Consider the following 20659-nt stretch of genomic DNA (forward strand, 5'->3'; position numbering starts at 1 on the left):
GAGGTACCAAGCAACCTAATCTCAGGGCCCGCTAGTTCCTATCACTGTTAAGGTCATGTTCCCAGCCCGGGAGTCGAGATCCGCTTCATTGACAATGTTTCCCCTCCCCTTGTGTTTGGATAGATATTTCCAGGCTTGATTCTCTCCGATATAAAACCAGCCAAGAGGATGAAGTTCAAGACTGTCTGCTACCTGCTGGTGCAGCTCATGCATTGCCGGAAAATGTTCAAAGCGGAGATCCCCTTCTCCAACGTAATGACCTGTGAGGATGATGACAAGGTAGGAGTGGCCGAGGGTCCTGGGGTCCTGCTCTCTCTCCTCCCTCCTCCCGCCTGGTGCAGCTTGGCTAGGACACTCCTCACCAGTGATACCTGTCTGATCAGGTGACGCAGCACGAGTCTGTATGTTAATTCATATTTTGTATGTATCCAAGTCTAAGCTCGCATTCCCCACGTGCTGTCTGAGGAGCTCTGGTTAGTCCTTCAGGTCTGCTAATCTCCAGCTTGCTCTTCCCGAGCCTTTCTCTTCCTGTCGCCATGGGCTTCTGTGGTCCCATGCACCTAACTCTCACATTACATGGGGAATGTGAAAAGGACACAGGAAGTGATGGGGGAGGGGAACGGACTTGCATGTGTAAAAGGTCCAGCTGGCAGGATGCAGCCTTGATTTCTAGCTCCGTATGTTAGCCAGCCCAGGCGGCCACCACAAAAGCGCCCAGTCTGAGAGGTGTTAACCGCAAGCATTCACTCACTGGCAGCCTGATGTCCAAGGTCAGGGTACCTGCAGGCCTAGTCTCTTTTTGGTTTGCAGGAACTGTCTTCTTGCTGTGTCCTGTGTAGTAGGCACAGGCTTTGGAGTCACCTCCTCTTCTTATAAGGGCATAATCCTATCAGGACCCCCCTCTAAAGAAACACCTCCCAAGTCTCCTCCTGTTCTGTTGTCTTTGTGGGAGTTAGATTTTCAGCACATGGATTTGCAGGGCGGGGGTGAAATAAGGGTTCAGCCATCGCGGTTGGCAGTGCTTTCTTTCTCTCCCAACATGCTTCACTGGGTCCTACCTTCCAGGGCTGCTGTTAATTCAGAGCCCTTCCAGTTCCCTGTGATACGGCACCTGTGTGCCCTTGTCCATCCTTGGTGCCCCATCTTGTGTTCTGGCCACACAGCACACTTTCTCTTAGGTCGCTTTGTAACTGGTACCCAGTGTCCCCAGAGGACCTGTCTGGAAATGAATTATGTTGCCGTTTCTTTTCCTTCTCTTTCTTCTGTTATTTTTCCTGGAAGGCTTATTATTTGGGTGTTGGAGCTCTTGAACTGACTGAATTCCTCCCTCCCCTGAGCTCTTTCCTTCTATTTTCTGGAAAGTAGTTTTTCAACTTTATCATCTGTCTTCATTAGGGTTTCTGTTGCTGCGACGAAACACCCTGACCAAAAGGCAAGTTGGGGAGGAGAGGGTTTGTTTGGCTTACACTTCATCACTGAAGGAAGTCAGGACAGGAACTCAAACAGCAGGATCCTGGAGGCAGGAGCTGATGCAGAGGCCATGGAGGGGAGCTGCTTACTGGCTTGTTTCCCTTGGTTTGCTTAGCCTGCTTTCTTACAGAACCCAGGACCACCACCCCAGGGATGGCACCACCCTCTTCAATCACTAGTTGAGAAAATGCCTTATAGCTGAATCTCATGGAGGCATTTCCTCAGCTGAGGCTCCTTCCTCTCTGATGACTCCAGCTTGTTGTTGGAGGGAGGGAGCCCGCTTGTTGATCCTGGCCGCCCAGCTAGCTTAGACCCGAAATAAACACACAGAAACTATATTAATTAAATCACTGCTTAGCCCATTAGCTCTGGTTTCTTACTAGCTAGCTCTTACATATTAATTTAACCCCTTTCTATTAATCTGTGCATCACCACGAGGCCGGAGCGCTACCAGCAAAGTCTCAGCACACCTATCTCTGGTGGTGGTTCCACAACGTCTCCCTGACTCCGCCCTTCTTTCTTCCAGCATTTGATTCAGTCCTCCCCGCCTACCTAAGCTCTGCCCTATCAACAGGCCAAGGCAGTTTCTTTATTCATTAATGGTAATCACTGCGCACAGAGGGGAAGGGACTCCCACATTATCTTGTATCACATTGGCACACAAAACCGGCTAGTACATCATCCAACGCCTCTGTTGAGCTTTTCAATTCTTAAAAATTCCGGGTACTCTTTATTTTATGAGTAATTCCCTAATGAAATTGTATTCCATGTCAGAGACCCCAGGCTGACGTGGTGGAAACTTGCCATGTAGCTAAGGATGCCCTTGAACTTCTGCCTCTCCTGCCTCTACCTCCCAACACTGGGATTACAGATGTGTGCCGTCACATCTGGTTTTAATGCAGGGGATCAACCGCAGGGCTTCACGGGTATGCCAGGCAAGCACTACAACCCCAGCTTCCATCACTCGCTGAGATGAACTTAATTTTTATAAATTTGTGGGTGGGTTCGCATGCCTGTGTACTATGGGGTGCAGGTGGACGCCTGTTGCTGCTGGCTTTCTACTTCCAAACTCAGCCATCAGACCTGGTGACAGATGCCTTTCCCTGCTGAGCCATCTCACTCTCTCAGGATTTTTATTCTATTTTTTTTTAAATGTGTGTGTGGTACGCATGCCTGTTGTGGGTGCATATATGTGTATTGAGGGGGGTGCACTTGTGAACATGTACTTCTGAGATCGAAGGTTAATGTTGGGTACCTTCCTCGATTGATCTCCACCTTATTCTTTGAGGCAGGGTCTTCCCCTGGAATCCAGTGCTCACCCAGGTGCTACTCTAACTAGGTAGCTGACTCAAAGAATCCCTTGACCCTGCCTGCCTAGCTCTGGAATGACAGTGGGCTACCACGCCCACCCGGCTCTGACTTGGGTTTAGGGAGCTGCCTTCCAGTCCTTACTCTTGCTCTTGCATGGCAGGCACTTTAGCCACTGGCCCTTCTCCTCAGCCTCCTCATGGAGGTTTTTAAGAGAGAATTGCTGGTCCTGGAAACATCTGTTTTCTTCGAGCAGCTGTTTTTATGTTTGCCTTTAGCATGTCTGTCATCATCTGTAATCCCACAGACACCGGAGCCTTTTCCGCTTTGTTTTTGAGGGAGAGGACTGCAAAGCTGGCTGCAAGTGCTGAGCTAGGGACGGCGCTCCAGTGGCTTCTGTGGACGCCAGGGTTCTCTGTCTTGGATGATCAGGCCATCATTTGTGGGTCTTCAGACCTTCTGGGCATGTGGTGGTGGTTATGATGGCGTCTCAGGCTTCACTTCAACCACACAGAGCAGGAGACCCTGATTCCCCTTCTGGGGAAGACCACACATTGTTTCACCAAAGAGCGTGGGGTGCACTTTAGGGCTCTAGTGCCCCCTTGTGGATGGTTCTTGACCAGAACCACTGTATCCAGGAGTGCTTGAACCTGAAGGTGCCTGGCCCCGTGTTGCCCACTCTGTCAGCCCTCTGAGATTACACTGGCTTTACCTTGCCTCTGTTTGCTCCACCCTGTTGCTGCCTTTCCCACCGTTGTTTGTTCTGCTGTTACTGGTTTTATACTTTTTAAAGAAAGAAACTTCCTGGTGCAGTTAGAGGCTTTTTGGGACTCTTGCTTATAGTGGTTCCTTGCCACAAGAATTTGTGTATATGAGTTCCTCTGTGCTGGAATTTTTTCCGAGAATATTCTAAGAACTTCATTCATGGTGGATCACATCAGAGAGGATTATTAGCTTTTATGTGTGCCCAGGCAACTGGAAGCTTGCATTATACTAAATGCTTGGCTTCCGTCACAGTAGGAATTTTAGCTCCAATGACACAGACAGCAGACAGACAGACACACAGACACACAGACAGCAGACAGACACACACAGACAGACAGACAGACACACACACACACACACACACATCTGGTAGGTTCCTCATCCCATCCATCCCCTGTTCTGGAGATGCACGATCAGCCAGAGCCATCTTCAGCAGGGATCCTGGTCACTTTAGCCAGCATGCTCTGACCTCCGATGTCTACTGAGTAGTTTTCTGTCCACAGAGCCTCTTTTCTTCTTGACCGCACACCCCCAGTTGCTGTGCTCCATTCATAGTTGAATCCAGGAGCCTGCCACCATGGCCTCTGTACTTTCTGCAAGGTCTTGTGTAGAGCCTGCCCCATTATTGAAATGATTTCCTTTTAATAACACCGAGCCCTGGTGTGGTGTCTCTTCCACCATGCTTTGGTTTCTCTCCTTTGCTGCTGCTGTTGTTAGCACACCAGGGACGGATCCTGATAGCGTACCCCAGCCCCCAAACACATTTGCACCCGTTCCATTTGTCCTTCGGACCCTTTCCTGCCCATGAAGGAGTTTATTATGGATGACATCTCCAAATACAAAAATGCACAAGAAAGGCAAATGAAAGACGTTTGTCATCCACCACCCCCAGATGAGACCTGGCACTCTGGCTCCGTCAGTGTCCTAACTGTGGGCCCTGGAGTTCCTTTAAGGGTCTTCATTATATCGTAGAGGCAGTTCGGCTGCTTGTTTCTCCTTCTCTTGTCTGGGTGTATCATCCAGTTGTCTTTACATCATTAGCTGCCCCTCAGTCTGAGTTTTCAGTCTTTGGCTTAGGCTTTAAACCCAAGGAGTGATGGTTTATGTGGCATTGATATTTGGGACTTTTCTGTTTTTACTAACGAAGGCAGGTCATGGTACTTTTATTCGTGAAAGTACAGTTTCATCCCTGGGCATTCTGTAAACTGTGCCTGCAAGTATGGGCTCTGTGTGTGCCACTGATGAGAGATTATGGTGCCATCACCAGCAGTAACTGTTGAGGGGCACAGTCAGCATGGAGTCACCAGCAGTGACACTGAGGGGCACAGCCAGCGTGGAGTCACCAGCAGTGACACTGAGGGGCACAGATGCTATCACCAACAGTGACTGTTGAGGGGCACAGTCAGCATGGAGTCACCAGCAGTGATTGTTGAGGGGCACGGCCAGCATAGGATAAGGGCCTTCTTTATTATTGTTTTCTGATTTTTTGAAATGTATTTGTTCCTCTGTTCTACACTCAGAAACCTGCCCATTCTACATTTATTCATTCTCTCTCTCCCCTTCCCTCCCTTCTTCCTTCCTTTCTCCCCTCCCTCCCTCCATACCTCCCTCCCTCCCTACCCCTTCTTCACCCCCCCCCCTTGTATACAGTTTTAAATCTAAGCATATCAATTTAAAGCAACATGAAAGCCACTTGTGTGGGCGACACAGGAGTCAAGTGCTCTGGATTGCTCCTGTTTCTCTGTTCCCTTCTGGAAATCAGCTTGTGTATGAAGTGGGTGGTAACCGCGTGAACTGAGCCTTTTCCACCCCAGAAACGCCTCGGGCATTTGGAGGCCCACACATATCCCAGCCATTTCTTTGTGGCTGAATGGCCTCCAGGTATAGGCACAGGCCTGACTCCCCTAGGGGCTCATTGGTCAACAGGGACTTCATTTCTCTGTATCGCATTCCTGGGTGCTGGGCACATCTGATTCCATGAACATCTTAGTGAGCAGTGCCAGATAGCCTGGGCTTGGGAAGACTCCTGGGCTAATGAAAGACTCTTCTAATCTTGGACGGCTGCTGCCAACCTGGGCTCTCTCTAGCATCTTATTCTGTCCATTCTGTGTGCAAACCCTGGCTTCTCCAGCCACTCCAGCATGGCAACTTAGCAAGGCTTGGAGCATTGCCAGTGTGCTGGACACAGTGTGTTTTCTTCCCAGTTTCCACATCTCCTGAGCCTTTTGTTTAAAAATGATGAGAGATGATTATCATTTACTGAAGAGAATGCTCGGCTTGTATGATCCACGCTAATTGAAACCAATTGTAGTGGCTTTTTAAAATCATCTTGAGTTTTCTTGGTTAGTAATAATATCTACTTTAAACAGGGCTATTGTTCTTTCCCATGTAATAATTAAACTAGATCATAGTAATAAGGGGGGGCATTCTTTCTCATTCTGACTCTTAATGAAGATACATAGGATTTTTACCAATCCTTGTGGTGCTTTGAGCTAGGAATGTCAGCCTCGGGGTGGTCTCTGTAAGTTAGTGTTGACATTTTTTTTTGGTGGGGGATGGATAACTGGATGTTGAATTTTAAGAAATACTTTCAATCAAGATGATCAGCGAAGGGACTTTTGCCTCTGCTGTCCTTGGGTATCTCAGGGTCTCTGTCCTTACAGCGCCGTGGGTGCCATTTCGTTATATAGGTTGAGATTGTAGGCTAAGTTTGGTGTAACTGGGAAGTTGGGGATTCTTGGCAAATAGATTTTCTCATAGTCTTTAGCTGCCGTTGTGTGGTTATTTTGCTTTTCTGGTTTCCCATTCTTGATCGTTATGTCAAGAGACAATAACTTTCTCGTGGCCCCTGCCGGTTTTACCTGCACCCATTGACATTTCCGATTGTGGCTTCTCTAGCTCCTGGCCTGGGATAGATGTGGCAGAAGATGCCCCCGGGACCCTTGTCACACACAGTTCCTCTTTGAGTCCCAGAGTTTTGAAATTGATACACGGAGGGGTCTCTTTATCCCGTCCTTTCTGCGGCTGCGCTGTAGTGTATTCTAATAGTCTATCCTCTGCTGGGGCACGGGAAGCATCAGAGCCCCTGCTATGAGTCCTTGCCTGTGAGACCACAACAGGTGCCTTCAGATGACACTGTTTTCCTTTCCACAACCCGGGCCCTTCCTGCACCTGTCATGTGATGTACAGAAGAGGATCACACCCTGGTCCTTTCAGCCCAGGCTACCTGTCACTTCTCACCATTCCTCCCCCAAAGACAAAGGCTAGCTGCCATTGTAGCAAACTTCTAGGCATCCCTTCCTACGTATGTGGACTTGTGAGTGAAGGTGGTTATCCTATCCAAGTCTCATTCCTGTGTCTGTGAGCTAGTGGGTGCAGGTGGCTGCTTGTCCTGCATTTTTGTTGTTGAATCCATGGTCCTCTCCTCATTGATATCAAGCAGACATTCTGTGATTTGCAGTAGGGACCTGGGAACTTGAATACTGGGTGTTAGGGCACCACCCTTTCCAACTCTAGCCAGCAGGGGGCAGCACTACGACAGCGACTCACAGTTCTGAACCCAGCAGATAAGGATGGCTGACAACCAAGTGCACATGGGTGCCTTTGTTCAACGGGTGGAACATTTGATCCCCTTTTCTCTTTTTCCGTGGCGGCTGCAGCGGAGGGCGTTGAGGACAGCCTCGGAGAAGCTCAGAAACCGTTCGTCTTTCTCTACCAACGTGGTCTACACCACTCCGGGCACACGTGTCAACAGGTACATTAGCCGTCTTCTTGAAGCCCGCCAGACAGAGCTGGAGATGGCAGATCTGAACTTCTTCACCCTGAAGTACAAACACGCTGAACGAGAGCAAAAAGTGAGTGACTTGGCGCTTCCTGCGTCCCTGTCCCTGAGGAGTTTGTGTCTTCCAGCTGGGTTGATCACTCTCTTGCTCTCCCACCCTCCCTGACCCGTGTTCCTTCTCCCATCTCCCTCCCCCTCCCCCACAGTACCACCAGCTTCAGGATGAGTACTTCACCAGCGCCGTTGTCCTCGCCCTCATCCTGGCCGCCTTATTTGGGCTTGTCTACCTTCTGATAATTCCACAGTAAGTGTTGCTCCCGTGCTTATCAGTGGTGTGGGAAGGTGACCAAGAGTTCCCGGTCTCAGCGGGTACTGGCTATGTTTCTTGTTTGTGTGACTGAATAGCTGAGGAGAAGCAATTGAAGGGAAGAAGGGCTGATTTGGGCTCACGTGACATCAGGGGACACCTTCAGCTTGGGTGGTAGGGGCATGAGGCCATTCGCTCACGTGAGGATGGATCTCGAAGTGGAGTGTGTGTGACCTGGGTCTCATGCTCCGTGACTCCCTTCTTCCCATCGTGCACCACATCCTAAAGGTTTGACAACCTACCCAAATAGTGCCACTGTCTAGGGACTAAGTGTTCAAACCCATTTCACTCTGAAACCAAACACTGGGGTTGGACCTGGGGGTCTCTATGTGCTCCAGATGCACTTCCCAGTTACTCTTCTGTTGTGCCTGGCATTTGAGGAGGGCATTGGCCACCTGCCTTTCTTCTTCAGGCGCTCAGGTTGGTACTTTGACAATCCTGTTGGCATACAACATCCTTACCATTTTTAGTTTTGAAATTACTGAACGTCAAGACTTTGTGTGTGTGTGTGTGTGTGTGTGTGTGTGTTGCTTCCTCATTGAAATGGGTTGCACCGTTGTCCTCAGAGGGCCTTCCGAGGAGAACACATGGCCTTTCTGCCTCCTGGGTCCACATCACTTTAAAAGACATTAAAATAAGAAGTAGACTGTGAAAAGGAAGAAAACAGAGCCATTTAAATGACATTTAACCGTCCTGTGAGTCAGTGTAAGCTTGGAGCTTTTGTTTGGAGGAAGACACCTCCAAAGTTTCCCGTTGTCTGTTTCTTCCTGGCACTTGTTTCCCAGGACGACCTACCTTGAGGGCATAATGTCTCCTAAGAGTTTCCAGAAAGCACACAGAAGTTCTCTATACCTGTAAAGGACAGGACACTTCAGCTGTGGCCTGCACAGACAACTGTGAACTTGGCAGTCTCTCGGATGGTTTTGCGAGGGGTTATGTTTTTTTCTAGAAACATCTTTCCCAGACAAGTATCAATAGTACAGCTCCTCGAAGTCAAGTACTTCCTCCAATAGGAGGAAAGGTTTTCCAGAAAGTCATGTGACCTGAAGCCAAGCATTAACTTTGGGGTGAGGTAGTAAGGATGATGATGGTCTTGGAACCCTCATCCAGAAGCCCCAAGTGTCTTTACTAGGAGAGAACCAGGCGAAGTCAGTCCCCAGGGACATGTGTCAAATGGTTAATGGCAATGCTTCCTCCTGAGATTCTGGGCATTGGGGGCCAGGAAGAGAGGCCCAGTTCTGAGGCATTTATCTGATACATTGTATCTGGCCCAGTTCTGTGGTATCTATCTGATACATTGTACCTGGCCCTGTTCTGTGGCATGTATCTGATACATTGTAACTGGCCCCGTTCTGCCGTATCTATCTGATATACATTGTACCTAGCTCCCACCGACCAGTTTACCTGTGTCCTCTGTCTCCAGGAGTGTGGCTGTCCTGCTGCTGCTGGTGTTTTCTATCTGCTTCTTGGTGGCCTGTATCCTGTACCTGCACATCACGCGGGTCCAGGTATGTTTGTGTGTCTTCTACAGGTGTCCAGGTATGTGAGCCTATGTCCAAGACCATGTACCTGAGTATTCTGTGTATAGTCTCATGGCAGAGCGGTTCTATCCTTCATTCTCAGTGGCAAGAAGAAGACATCTGTCCACGTGGCAGGCGCTGGTTGAGTCCAGTGTACTGCACCTTGTGTTATGTTTTGGGGGCTCCTTCTTGGCCCAGTCAGTGGGTGGTAAATACTAATGAAAAAGGACCTTGAAGTATATATTCCCTTTGCGACTTGGTTGGAGTGTCCAGAGCAGTTTGTTTCTTATATATCCATGCAACTGGTCTAAGGTGGGTGTGGTCCAGGTGGGCTATCTGTGCTGTCACGACTCTGATGCTCAAGTGTAATTTGGACTTTTGGAGCAGAGGCTGAGTATCATACTCTTGCCTCCTCACTTTCCCTTAGAGGTCTGTTTCTCTTGGCCCTGTGCTCTTGTCTCATAGGCACTCACTTCCCAGTGCCCCATCTCTAACACGCCCCTACTGGGGATGTTAGACCTGGGCTTATTTTTGTATAATTGTCGAAAATTGCAACCCCTTGAGAGGATTTAATCTGATTTCACTCATTTAGCTCCATCATTATCCCCAGGTACATCTTGGGTTTTTTTTTTTTCTAATTTAAAAGATACTCTGTATTAAGACCACATTTACAGCTTGTTGGCTTCCATAGGTTGAGTGACGTTTAGTTTAAAATTTCCAGTTTCAGATAATATTGCCTTTGTCGTAGAGTTTCAATGAAAGCATGACATCAGGATGGTAATTTCTAAAGCTGTCATTTTGTCTGCATTGATGGGAGCCAGTGTGTCAACCTGGTGGTGTGCAAATAGCACAATACATGCAAAAAGTGTGAAGGTGTGTGTGTGTGTGTGTGTGTGTGTGTGTGTGTGTTGGGTGTTGGACATAGTAGCTCACAGTGTAGCTGAGGAACACAGAGACCCTGGAGCCCCACCCAGCATCTCATCAGGGGCCCCGGGGAAGAGCCACACCATTCTTCATGACCTAGCATCTCATTGGGGGACTCCAGGACCCCTAGGCAGAGTCACACAATTCTTCATGACCTAGCATTTCATCAGGGGACCCCAGTTCCCCTCGGTAGAGTTACTGACCTAGCATCTTGCCCATAAAACTAATATTCAAGTCCAAATACCACCTGGCTGTGTAAAACGCATGTTCTGTGAGATCAAATTGTGACTGACGGCCTTCCCCAAACCACCCCCTGTGAAAACACAGCTGCCCTCCTGGGTGGCGACTCAGGCCAGAATAACTCCTGGATATTAACAGCCAGGTCAGCTGGCCCCCGCTGCTCACCCCCAGCCTCACCGAAGAGCAGCATGGAAGATTTCCTAAACTGGTGTTTTTGAAGCAGCAGCTCCCATTGCTTCAGGGGCTTCTCTGGTGCCCAGATTCATGTGGGCCAACACCTGGGAAGCAGAGAGGAGCCTGAACTCCGCTGGAACAGAGGCAGGTGGGACTCAGCTCCCAGGAGGGTGCCCCGGGTCAGGGTTGATGAACTAAGGCAGCACATGGTGACTGGTATCCACCAGGCTGTGTTGAACTCCGTGCTTCAGTTTGGGGCTGATTAGGTTTGGTGGAGGCTGTGGGAATAGATGGTGGGGTAGGGGCTTAGGGGTGGAACAGTGGGCAGGTCAGCAGACGGGAAGTCAAGCCAAGCAGGAGAGAATGCAGCATGGCCAGCCACACAGGTGGGACTATGGACAGCTGCCAGGATGTATCTCCAAGGAAACTATGGCGCTGATAGTGTAGCTATGCTTTCCTCCGTGGTCCATGGGGACAGTTGCATTGGTCCCCGTTCCTAAAGATGACTCCCTTCCTTCCTTATTTCATCGAGAACATTGAGAGACTTAACACTGAGCGTGAGCCAGAAAGGACTGGAGGGAGAACTCAGGGATGCTTCAAGCCAGGTGACTATCTCATTTTGCATGGTCTCTCTGCCACTTAGTGCTAGTATTGGTCCAATGCTGGCCTCCCTTGGGGTGACCAAAATATGACAGCAGTTTCATCTTTTTTCTCTACTAGATAGGAGCACGCATCTAGAACAGGGGACTCTGCCCTCCACGTCATTCAAAAGATCCATTCGCCTCCTGCTTGGGGTGTCAGCCTCGACTGGGTGCACTCAGGGGCGGAACACGGGAGGCATGGATATCCGTCAGCACAGGGAGTTTCTTTGTAGGAACCTGAGTGTGATGGGGCTGCTGTCAGCCTCTGGAGTTTAAAGTTTGCAGACCCAGGAAAGAGAAAGCAAGGACATCTCTTCTGGTCTTCTTGTTCCTCCTGCTGAAGTCCTTTCCAAAGAAAGGGAATCAGCATGAAGAGGCAGCGGGACTCCAGTGTTTGCTGACACACCATTGGCAATAGCCAAGCATCCCTGATTGGTGAACAGCAGGTCAAAACCATCTGAGTTTCCTGTTGCTTCCTGACATAGCCGCAGCCATCAGACACACAAAATCTCATCTGTTTGTGAGCTCCTGGCTCTAGAGAGTGAAGTCCATGCATGTCTTTTGATATCTAAGATATCAAGTCATGGCTTCTCAAAAGGCCATGGGGAATGACTGATTCCTGGTCCATTATGGTTGGTAGAATTCAGTTCTGGGCAATTGTGAGACTCACCGTTTCCTTACAGATTGCTGCAGCACAAGCCTCCGCCAGACTCTCAGTGGCACAGGGAACCTCACTATCTCTCCCCTTCATTTCCCTCTTTCCACCATCTAGGAAAAAAAAATGTTCCGGCAAAAAGCTCTGCTTTTCTTTTTTCCCATTACGTTTTTTATTTTTAATTAAAAAATGGTAATCAAATGTATGTATTGGATACAATATGATGTTATACATTATGTTGCAAACTGATTGTCACATCACCCACCGTGGCTTGTTTGTTTTTGTAGTAAGATCATTTAAAGTCAACTCCTAGAAGTTTCGAAGCATGCACTATGTTGCCATTCGCTGTAGCCCTCCACTGTGCAGTCTTTCTCACAACCTCGCTCTTCCCAGCTCACTGAAATTTTGCAGCATTTTCCCATGAGCTCCTTACCGGATCTTCTGGCATCTACGGTTCTTCACTCCCCTTCTGTGAATTTGAGTCTTAGATTCCACACCTCAGTGAGAACATACGGTGTATTTCTGCACCGGATTTACTGTATTTAACGTAACTCCCTCCAGGGTTATCAAGGTTTGGTACAGACTGAAGGGTTTGCTTCTTTTCTGGGGCTGAGTAGTACTCCGCTCTTTGTCTGTTCGTTGGTCAGCAGGGTACCTTCGGTTAGGCTGGCCCCATCTTGGCTACTGTGAGCAGTGCTGAAGTGACCATGGCACAGGGGAGCACAGCTGTCTCTTCACTTTTTTTTCTGAGAGATGATCTTCCGTATCCCAGAGAGATCTCAGACTCGCTATGTAGTCAGGAAACTTCTGAACCTCCTCCTTCTACCCTCCTGAGTGCTGGGATAACAGGGGCATGCCCAGCACCTTGTCATGTGTAGTTCCCAAGGCGGAACTCGAGAGTTTGTGTCTCCTAGGCAAACACCCTCCTAGCTACATGGCCCGTCTTCTCTTCTTCATATTGATTTCTTTCTTTTGGATGTATAGCCGGCAGGAGGATTACTGGATCATATGGAAATTCTGTTCTTAGTTTGATGACAGACCTCCATTCTGTTTTCCATAATGGTTGTGCTAATGTACATCCGTCCCCTACAATTATCAGTTGTTTGATAAGTCACTCCAGCCGGGCCATGGGCATCTCTTTTTGGTTTTAGTTTGTATGTCTCCAATGGTTTGTGACGAATGTTGCTCATGGACCAGTATCGGACTTTTCTGTATTGACTTGCGAAGTATATATTAAATCCTTTAGCTGCTTAAAAAATGGATTTTTCATTTGCTTGCTATCGAATTGCCTGTATTCCATATATATTTTGACTATTTATCTCCTCATCACTTGTATGTTTTACAAATAATGTTTCCCAATCCGTGAGTTATTTATCAGTTATCATAGATGCCAAAACTCTGTGGCATTGGCCCAGCTTGTTTCTTTGGATGTAGCTCCAGAAGCATGGGGCTGGGGAGAAAGGGCAATGGGGTTGCCGCCAGCTAAAGAGCTTTGGAGCGGCAAAAAGTCATGTGATCAGATTAGATGCATGAGTTACTCCCATCTGAATGACTTGTTACAAACCTTCTGCAGGGCTGTAATGTCATGTGATTCCAGCCATAGGCACTCATAGTCTTTGGTACAAGAACAGGGGTGAGAAACCTCAAGGGCTGTTAAGAACCATTGTCTATACCAAGTATGCGAAACAAATGCCCATTTAGTTAGATTTTTATTTTTCTGTAGTTTGTAACCTGAATAGAAGTTTTGACAGTCTAACAAACATTTCTGAGGGTTATGGGAGACTCCTAGTCTTGCCTGTTAATTTCTGCAGTTACTCTGAATGATTTCTGCATATGTGGCCATCCTTCTGGCTCTGAACTAGCATGGCCAGATACACTATTTGTATGAGTTGCCAGTTTTGAGTATTTAGAGAGTTCTGGAAAACCTGGACCCCTGCTTATAAGATATTGTCACCTCCCTGGCACTGTGAGCAAGTTTCCAGAAGGTCGTTAAACTGTTCCGTGGAGTCTGCTGCATTCTGAAGCTCCTGTAAGACTCATAAATGGTGCCCATTGTTATGCCTAGGCTATGCAGAAGCTGGAGCCAGGCTGGCCCTGGTGAATGGAAGTCTGTGTTGCTGAGTCTTGAGTTCAGTGTTGTTGAGTACACCATGTCCATTTGGTGACGAGGTGCTGTCGTGTGCAGCCACTTCTGCCAGAAAACACCCAGTTCATGATAGGCAGCTCAGGGCTTGTGGTAATCAGACAATTCCATTTCTACCAAGTCCCAGTGATACCATTGTCAGGGGCTGGGGCAGATGTTTTCAGGATCTAGGCTTACCCAAAGAATTGAAAGTAAGAGTTTGCACAGGTTTGCAAAGGAACCAAGATAATTTTATTGGAGCAAGTCCATAGTTTAAATTAAAAAGGGGTACACTCTCTGGTGGGTCACATGAGTGAGTTCTCAATGCTTCCTTACATGGGGTTCGAGAGGAGAGATTTGGTTACTAAGGATGTAAAGTGGGCAGTTCTCTGTTTTGGTTGATAGATTAGCTCATATATCTACTTTTTTCTACTGAGAACATCCCTTCCCACAATTCATCTGATTTTAATCATATGCATGTTCAATTATACATAGGCATACAATGGTAAATATGTTATTTTCCCGGGAAGCTTACTGGAGAACATAGTTTGCCTTATACATGCAGGATACTAAAATCTCCCCTCTGCTGGCCTGCCTTCATAGCAGCAGGCAAAGAGCTCTTCTTAGGAGTACATTACCTGTACAGCATGGCAGGACCTTGCTCCAAGGTCTTGCTCCTGGGTCCGTGTGGACCACAGACTAGGATCTGTCTGTCCCTCTGCATGAATTCCCAACCATACCAAGCTAAGCTGTGACAGCAGCTGGGGACATTCTTTGATGATTAGGGTTTTGCAGCTGTGCCTTCCCCAGTGGCAGAGATCAGATCAAGGGGGAAACAGAGAGAGAGGCAAGATCAGAAGAGCCCTTAGGCTTTATACCAAATGGTGCCTCTTCTGTCTGAGGTCAGCTAGACCGACCAGGGTTCTTATGAAACACTGTAGGGTCTGGACTTGGAAACCCAAACCAAAGCTCTGCCAGCTACATATGCTACCCACACCACACTGTTCTGACCCCAGAATCTATGGTCCTGGGCTTGTTTTATTGGTGGCCGTTGCCTCCCAGTTTTTAAACAAGAAAAGTCACACTCCCAGCCTCGTGGGAAGGATGACAGAAACAGCTATGTGTGTTGCCATGGAGTCCCGCAGACCCAGGCTCTGCCTGCATGTGTTACTCTCCATAAGGGGCAGTGGGCGCCATTGTAATCGATACTCTTGTTTTTAGGACTGTGAGAATAAAGAACCTCCTGCTTCATCCTTGATAGCATCTGTTAATTATTTCACACCGTATCCAAAGTAAATAAATAGATTAAAAATAAAAATTCTAGTAACTGAAGAATTATATTAAACCTATCTGTGATGATAAATTTTGAGAATATGAGAGAGACAGACAGAGTCTGAGAGACAGAGACAGAGATGAGGGAGAGAGAGAGAGAGGGAGGGAGAGAGAGAGAGAGAGAGAGAGAGAGAGAGAGAGAGATAGTAGAGAGAGGGAGGGAGGAGTGTATGGAACTCCTGAGGTAGGAGAATGCATTATAATAAAAATACCCAGTGCTTCTACTCAGTTAACTTTGGTGCCAGTCAGGGTACCTGGGAGAGAAAGATGGCTGTTTCTCTTTTAAATACTGTGGGCATATGTGTCGGTGTGTGTCTGTGTTATGAATTATTTTTGGCAAGTTCTTCACATGGGAGATAATAAATAGATAAAAGTAATCAAGACCATTGCGTAGCAGATGGAGGTCTAGTAAGCCCCTGGAGCCGGCAAAGGGCTCCACACCTGGCAAGTACCTTCACACTCACGGTGTACTTTTAAAGCTCTCCCCTTTCCTTCTCCCCCGGGTCACTGGGGTTCCCTCCCAGAGCCTTACCTGCGAGGCAACACTCTACCACTGAGCTGCCGCATCCCTAACCCTAAAATGAGGTTTTCTTCTTCAGTGTTTTCCAGGGTGCCTGACGATCCAGATCCGCACTGTTTTGTGTGTATTCATAGTGGTCTTAATCTACTCAGTAGCCCTAGGATGCGTGGTGAGTATTACTAACTTTGGCGTGCTCAGGGGCAGGAGCAACAGGTTGGAGAAGCTGAGCCAGGACCTAGGAGTCATAGCGGGGGGCGGGGGCGGTAGGAGTAGAGGGAGCTGCAACACAGGATAGAGTTGTTTGGCTTGGAGACCCAGCAGGGTCCACCTTGCTCACCTCCAGCCTTTTCTATAGACACTGGGAGACTGCAGCAGCGGAGGCAGTTTGAGGCCTGGCTGTGGACGCAGAGGTTGGGGAGAGGCTACTGTAGAAGGCTGGTGGGGGATCGGTGAGGCCAGATACTGGGCCTCCCTAAGCCTTCACGCCCTTGCTCCCCAGGTGGGCTGCCTGCCCTGGGCCTGGAGTTCCCAGTCCAACAGCTCCCTAGTGGTCCTTGCAGCTGGCGGCCGGCGTACTGTGCTGCCTGCCCTGCCCTGTGAGTCTGCGCACCATGCCCTGCTCTGCTGCCTGGTGGGCACCCTCCCACTAGCCATATTCCTGCGGGTGTCCTCCTTGCCAAAGATGATCCTGCTGTCCGGGCTGACAACATCCTACATCCTTGTTCTGGAGCTCAGTGGATACACCAAGGTTGGGTGAGTGTGGCGCCCCGAGGGAAAACTCTAGACAGGGTGATGCTAGTTATCATTCTCCTCTGATAATAATTTGCATGAATCACTATTATTCTTAATCATCTCCTCAATTACTAACTCTATAGTCATAGTACTCTCTCCCTCTCTAACACACACACACACACACACACACACACACACACACACACGCTTGTGCATGTGCACCAATTAGCAAGCCAAAGCGAACCAAATATATACAATTTTTTTTTTTTAGGTTAGTGGCTTTTCTATTTCTCTTCTTTAGTCTAGACTCTAGCGAAGCCTCTAACTTTTGGCTGAGATAAGAACCATCAGGCCTGGGGTCAGGCCCACGAGCCTTAGGCCTCGCTATCTATAGATGGCTCTCTGCCCAGACCTAGGCTTTGATGGCCATATATTGCCTGGAAACCGACACTAATGGGGTTTCTTCTCCACCTTTCCAGGGGTGGTGCTCTCTCCGGGCGTAGCTATGAGCCAATCATGGCTATCTTGCTATTCTCATGCACACTGGCCCTGCATGCCAGGCAAGTGGATGTCAGGCTGCGGCTGGACTACCTCTGGGCAGCACAGGTAAGTTGAGCCCTCTGTCTCCTGGGGCATGAGATGGCCATGGGGAAAGTAGCAGAAACACTCGTTGGCCATGTGGCCCGCCAGAGATCTCACTTGGTAGTGCAGAAGAGCTGTTCAGGGACTTACTCAGGTCTGTCCTAGAGGCTTGAGTTCTAGGATCGACGCCTATGGGATGACTGTAGAGATGGCTGCAGGACGCATAGGCTGGGAACAGAAGTCAGAGTGACTGTCACCTTAGGGCCTGGCTATGGCCAGGACCCCATCAGGGTCCCTTTGAAAAATAAACATGCCAAACCTTGCTCCACTCACCCTGGACTTAGTAATTCTCAGGGTGTTTCTGACGGGAGAGGCAGAGGGACTCTTGTGGAGGCATCAGCGAGTAGCCGTGTGAGCTGGTCTTGGATCCTGACTATCTGGGCGCCAGGCAGCTTGCCATGTTTCCTGTACTGAGCTTTCCATCCAAGTGTGAGAAAAGTGTTAGCTGAGGGCGCTTATTCGAACCCGGGTTCACAAAACCACTCCGGGGCCTGGTGAGGTTTCCCAGTGACCGTGGCTGGGCAGAGTGGGGCTGCCCGGTGCTGAGGTGCGTGCACATCCACACATCTCCCCCTCCCCCGCTGGCTGCGCATTCCCCAGGCACTCGAGAATTGGGGTAGTTGAGCAGCTTGCCCAGGCTTGGCTCCATAACTTACGGTGGTCTCCCCAGCAGCAAATTGCCTCCTGAGCCTTCCTTACCTGAAAAGGAGGGGTGAAGGCTAGTGAACCTGAGCCTCGGCAACAGCGACTCTTCTGATTCGGATGCACGCGGGACAGCCCTTTGCCATTAGAGTTTCCTTAGTTATAAGAGCAGCCCTGCCCAGGAAATAAAATGGCGCGTGAGCAAACAGGGTCCACAGAGGGACCTGCGGGTGTCGGACAGTGGCCAGGCTGGAGTAAGCAGCGGAGCCAGGCTATCGCTGTGGTCTGTATGATAACCTGGTCAGGCTCCGAGCCCTTGTGGGCAGTGCGTGAGGCCAAGCAGGAATGTCTTCAGCCCAGGGCCTCTATTGTGCAGCCTGACTGCAGGGTCCCAGCTCAGAGCTGGGGCTCAGATGCCAGATAGTCGAGGAGAGTTGGGAGGAGCCAGTGACTTGTGGTAAGGAGGGCCCCTGTGGACACAGGAGTCTTGAGGAAGGACAGGTGTCTGTGGTTGTGAGACCAGCCCAGACACACTTGGTGGAATGGGAAATCCTGTTGATTTGAGCCTTTTCCTGGGGCTGAGTTGAGCAGCAGCCTGGACGGTGGAAGGGCAGAGATGGGGCAGTAGCAGCAGGAATGGCAAGGGCTGGGCGTGGCATCAAGAAGTCCCAGTTGCAGATTCCAACAGCTTCATGTAATGCCAGGTCGGTCCGATTCTCCTCCTACCAGCAGTAAGGCGGGGTGAGAGCCCATAAAATGGAGTGTTGTTCCCCTTCTTGGCACCCTGTCCCCACGTCTGGCATGATGAAGCCTGCCATGTTCTCTCAGCTTGATTGTGCAGATTGCTCTGTCCCTGGGCTGCGGGTCATGGATCCTGTTGGGCGGCCAGTTCTTGCGGCTCTTACCATTGACTCCCCTCAAGCGGAAGCAGGAACTAAGGAGTTTATTGGTTCATAGCGTCCAGGGGTGCCCCTGATGACGGCATTCGCAAGCTCCTGGCAAGGAACCCTGGTCAGTTGCATTTTGCCCGAGTCACACCAGGTAATGGGAAGAGCCTCTATGGCAGCTGGTATCGATCGTGGTCTCTGTTGAACTCAACTCTCTGTCCAGCGTAACCCAGCTGGTTGCCCGCTCTGGCCTGCTCTGGTCCACTGACTTTGCCTGCCATCAGCCAGATACTTGGGTTTCAGATCTCATAGTGAATATTTACTAGAGAAAAATGCACGTGGGATGAGATTGGAAGGCCAGGACACTTGGCACAATGAGGTGGGGGTCTAGAAGGCTGTTTTCTAGGGAGGACATCCAGTTGTTCTGCAGTCTAAGCAAGGGCCTGGCTGTGAATTCCTTCTCAGGGGGCGATCACATCACCCCTTAAGTGAACATTTTTGTTTCTTGTGTGGATTGACATGGCCTTTTCTTGGCTTTCATTATTAAGCCACCATATTTGTTATTAAATGTAGTATTTAAATGTTATTAAATCATGTGGTTCTCCATCTAGCCACACCTACCCCCACCCATTCTGTATAGGTTTTCAGGAAGTGTGGGGCACAGATGTGTTCCCTTGAATGTGTTCCTCATGCATGCGTGTCATGATGGCAGGGCTGTTAAATGGAACATACCTACACATTTTTTTTCCATAGACAGTTAACAAGAAACATCCCTTTGCTTTCCCGTAACCCCAGCAAAACATGGAACTTTCGGGACTTTGTCTGTTTGCCCTCTGGATATTTAGTCAGGTTGTAGAGACGTGAGAGGACCTCAAACTCTTGCCTCATTGTCCGGACAAACACTAGCTGGGTTAATTATTTTTGGATACCACGTTGGCCATACAACCCTACATAAATAAACAGGTTTCACTTTGCCCTTGGGGAAATTCTTTGGCTCTTCACCTTTAACTATTGGCATTACTCCATTTCAACATTATTTTCTTCTTTGGTTTTTTGAGACAGGGTTTCTCTGTGTAGCCCTGGCTGTCCTGGAACTCGCTCTGTAGACCAGACTGGCCTCGTACTCAGAAACCCGCCTGCCTCTGCCTCCTGAGTGGTGGGATTAAAGTTGTGCTTCATCATGCCCAGTAACTAATATTATTTTCATTGAATTAGTAGACATAATCCTTATGGCAAACATAATTCTAATGTTTATGTTCATTTGTATGGATGCTTTTAGCTTGCTTACCAGTAAATGGTTAATCTCGGGTGAATCCCCATCCTGTTGAAGCTATCACCAACTCTGAGGAGGGTTGCCTGTGGACTGCATTCCCATCAGTAGAACTAGATCAGACCCTGTTGCCTTTCTTCCTTCACCCCACAGGTTCTTGACCGTGCTTTCTTTTCTGCACATATATGGCAGTAGCAGGGACTTTACATGTATAGAACTTAGGGTCCTTTTCCTGGGACTCTGAAATGCTATAGGGTGTATCTTCCTTTTCCTCTGGTTGGCACACACTTACTTCAGGGCTGTGAGTGGGCACATGGAGCCAGATGATTCCCAGTTATCTCACACTCGGCCCCACCTCTTCAAACTTTCTCACCTGTATTTCTAAGCTGTAAATGATGTATGTGTTTGGGGTCAGTGATCATGCCACAGCTCAAATATGGAGCCCAGGGGACAGCTTCGGGGAGTTGATTCTCTTTTTCCATCTTTTCGCTGGCTCTTCTGCCAGCCATCTACAGCAAGCACCTTCCTGCTGAACCATCCCACCAGGCCCATCCTTCACTCCTGATTGTTCCTACCACCTCTCAACACCACCACACTGAGGACTGAGTTGTATGCCCCCTCAATACACACATAACACCTCACTGAGGACTGAGTTGTATGCCCCCTC

The 20659-nt window shown here is 48.9% G+C and overlaps 1 protein-coding gene across 1 annotated transcript in view; it reads left to right on the forward strand.

Moving 5' to 3' along the window:
- The window catches only part of LOC101995761 (adenylate cyclase type 1), an 86537-nt gene that overhangs the window by 42016 nt on the left and 23862 nt on the right, over window positions 1–20659 (forward strand). The window contains exons 5-11 of the mRNA XM_005359221.2: window positions 124–279; window positions 7203–7397; window positions 7531–7628; window positions 9115–9199; window positions 15899–15988; window positions 16319–16572; window positions 17031–17157. Of these exons, the coding sequence (XP_005359278.1) occupies window positions 124–279; window positions 7203–7397; window positions 7531–7628; window positions 9115–9199; window positions 15899–15988; window positions 16319–16572; window positions 17031–17157 (1005 nt within the window). The remainder of the gene's footprint in view (window positions 1–123; window positions 280–7202; window positions 7398–7530; window positions 7629–9114; window positions 9200–15898; window positions 15989–16318; window positions 16573–17030; window positions 17158–20659) is intronic.

Source organism: Microtus ochrogaster, linkage group LG1 (genome assembly GCF_000317375.1).
Source record: "Microtus ochrogaster isolate Prairie Vole_2 linkage group LG1, MicOch1.0, whole genome shotgun sequence".
In the NCBI taxonomy this organism is placed as follows: Eukaryota; Metazoa; Chordata; class Mammalia; order Rodentia; family Cricetidae; genus Microtus; species Microtus ochrogaster.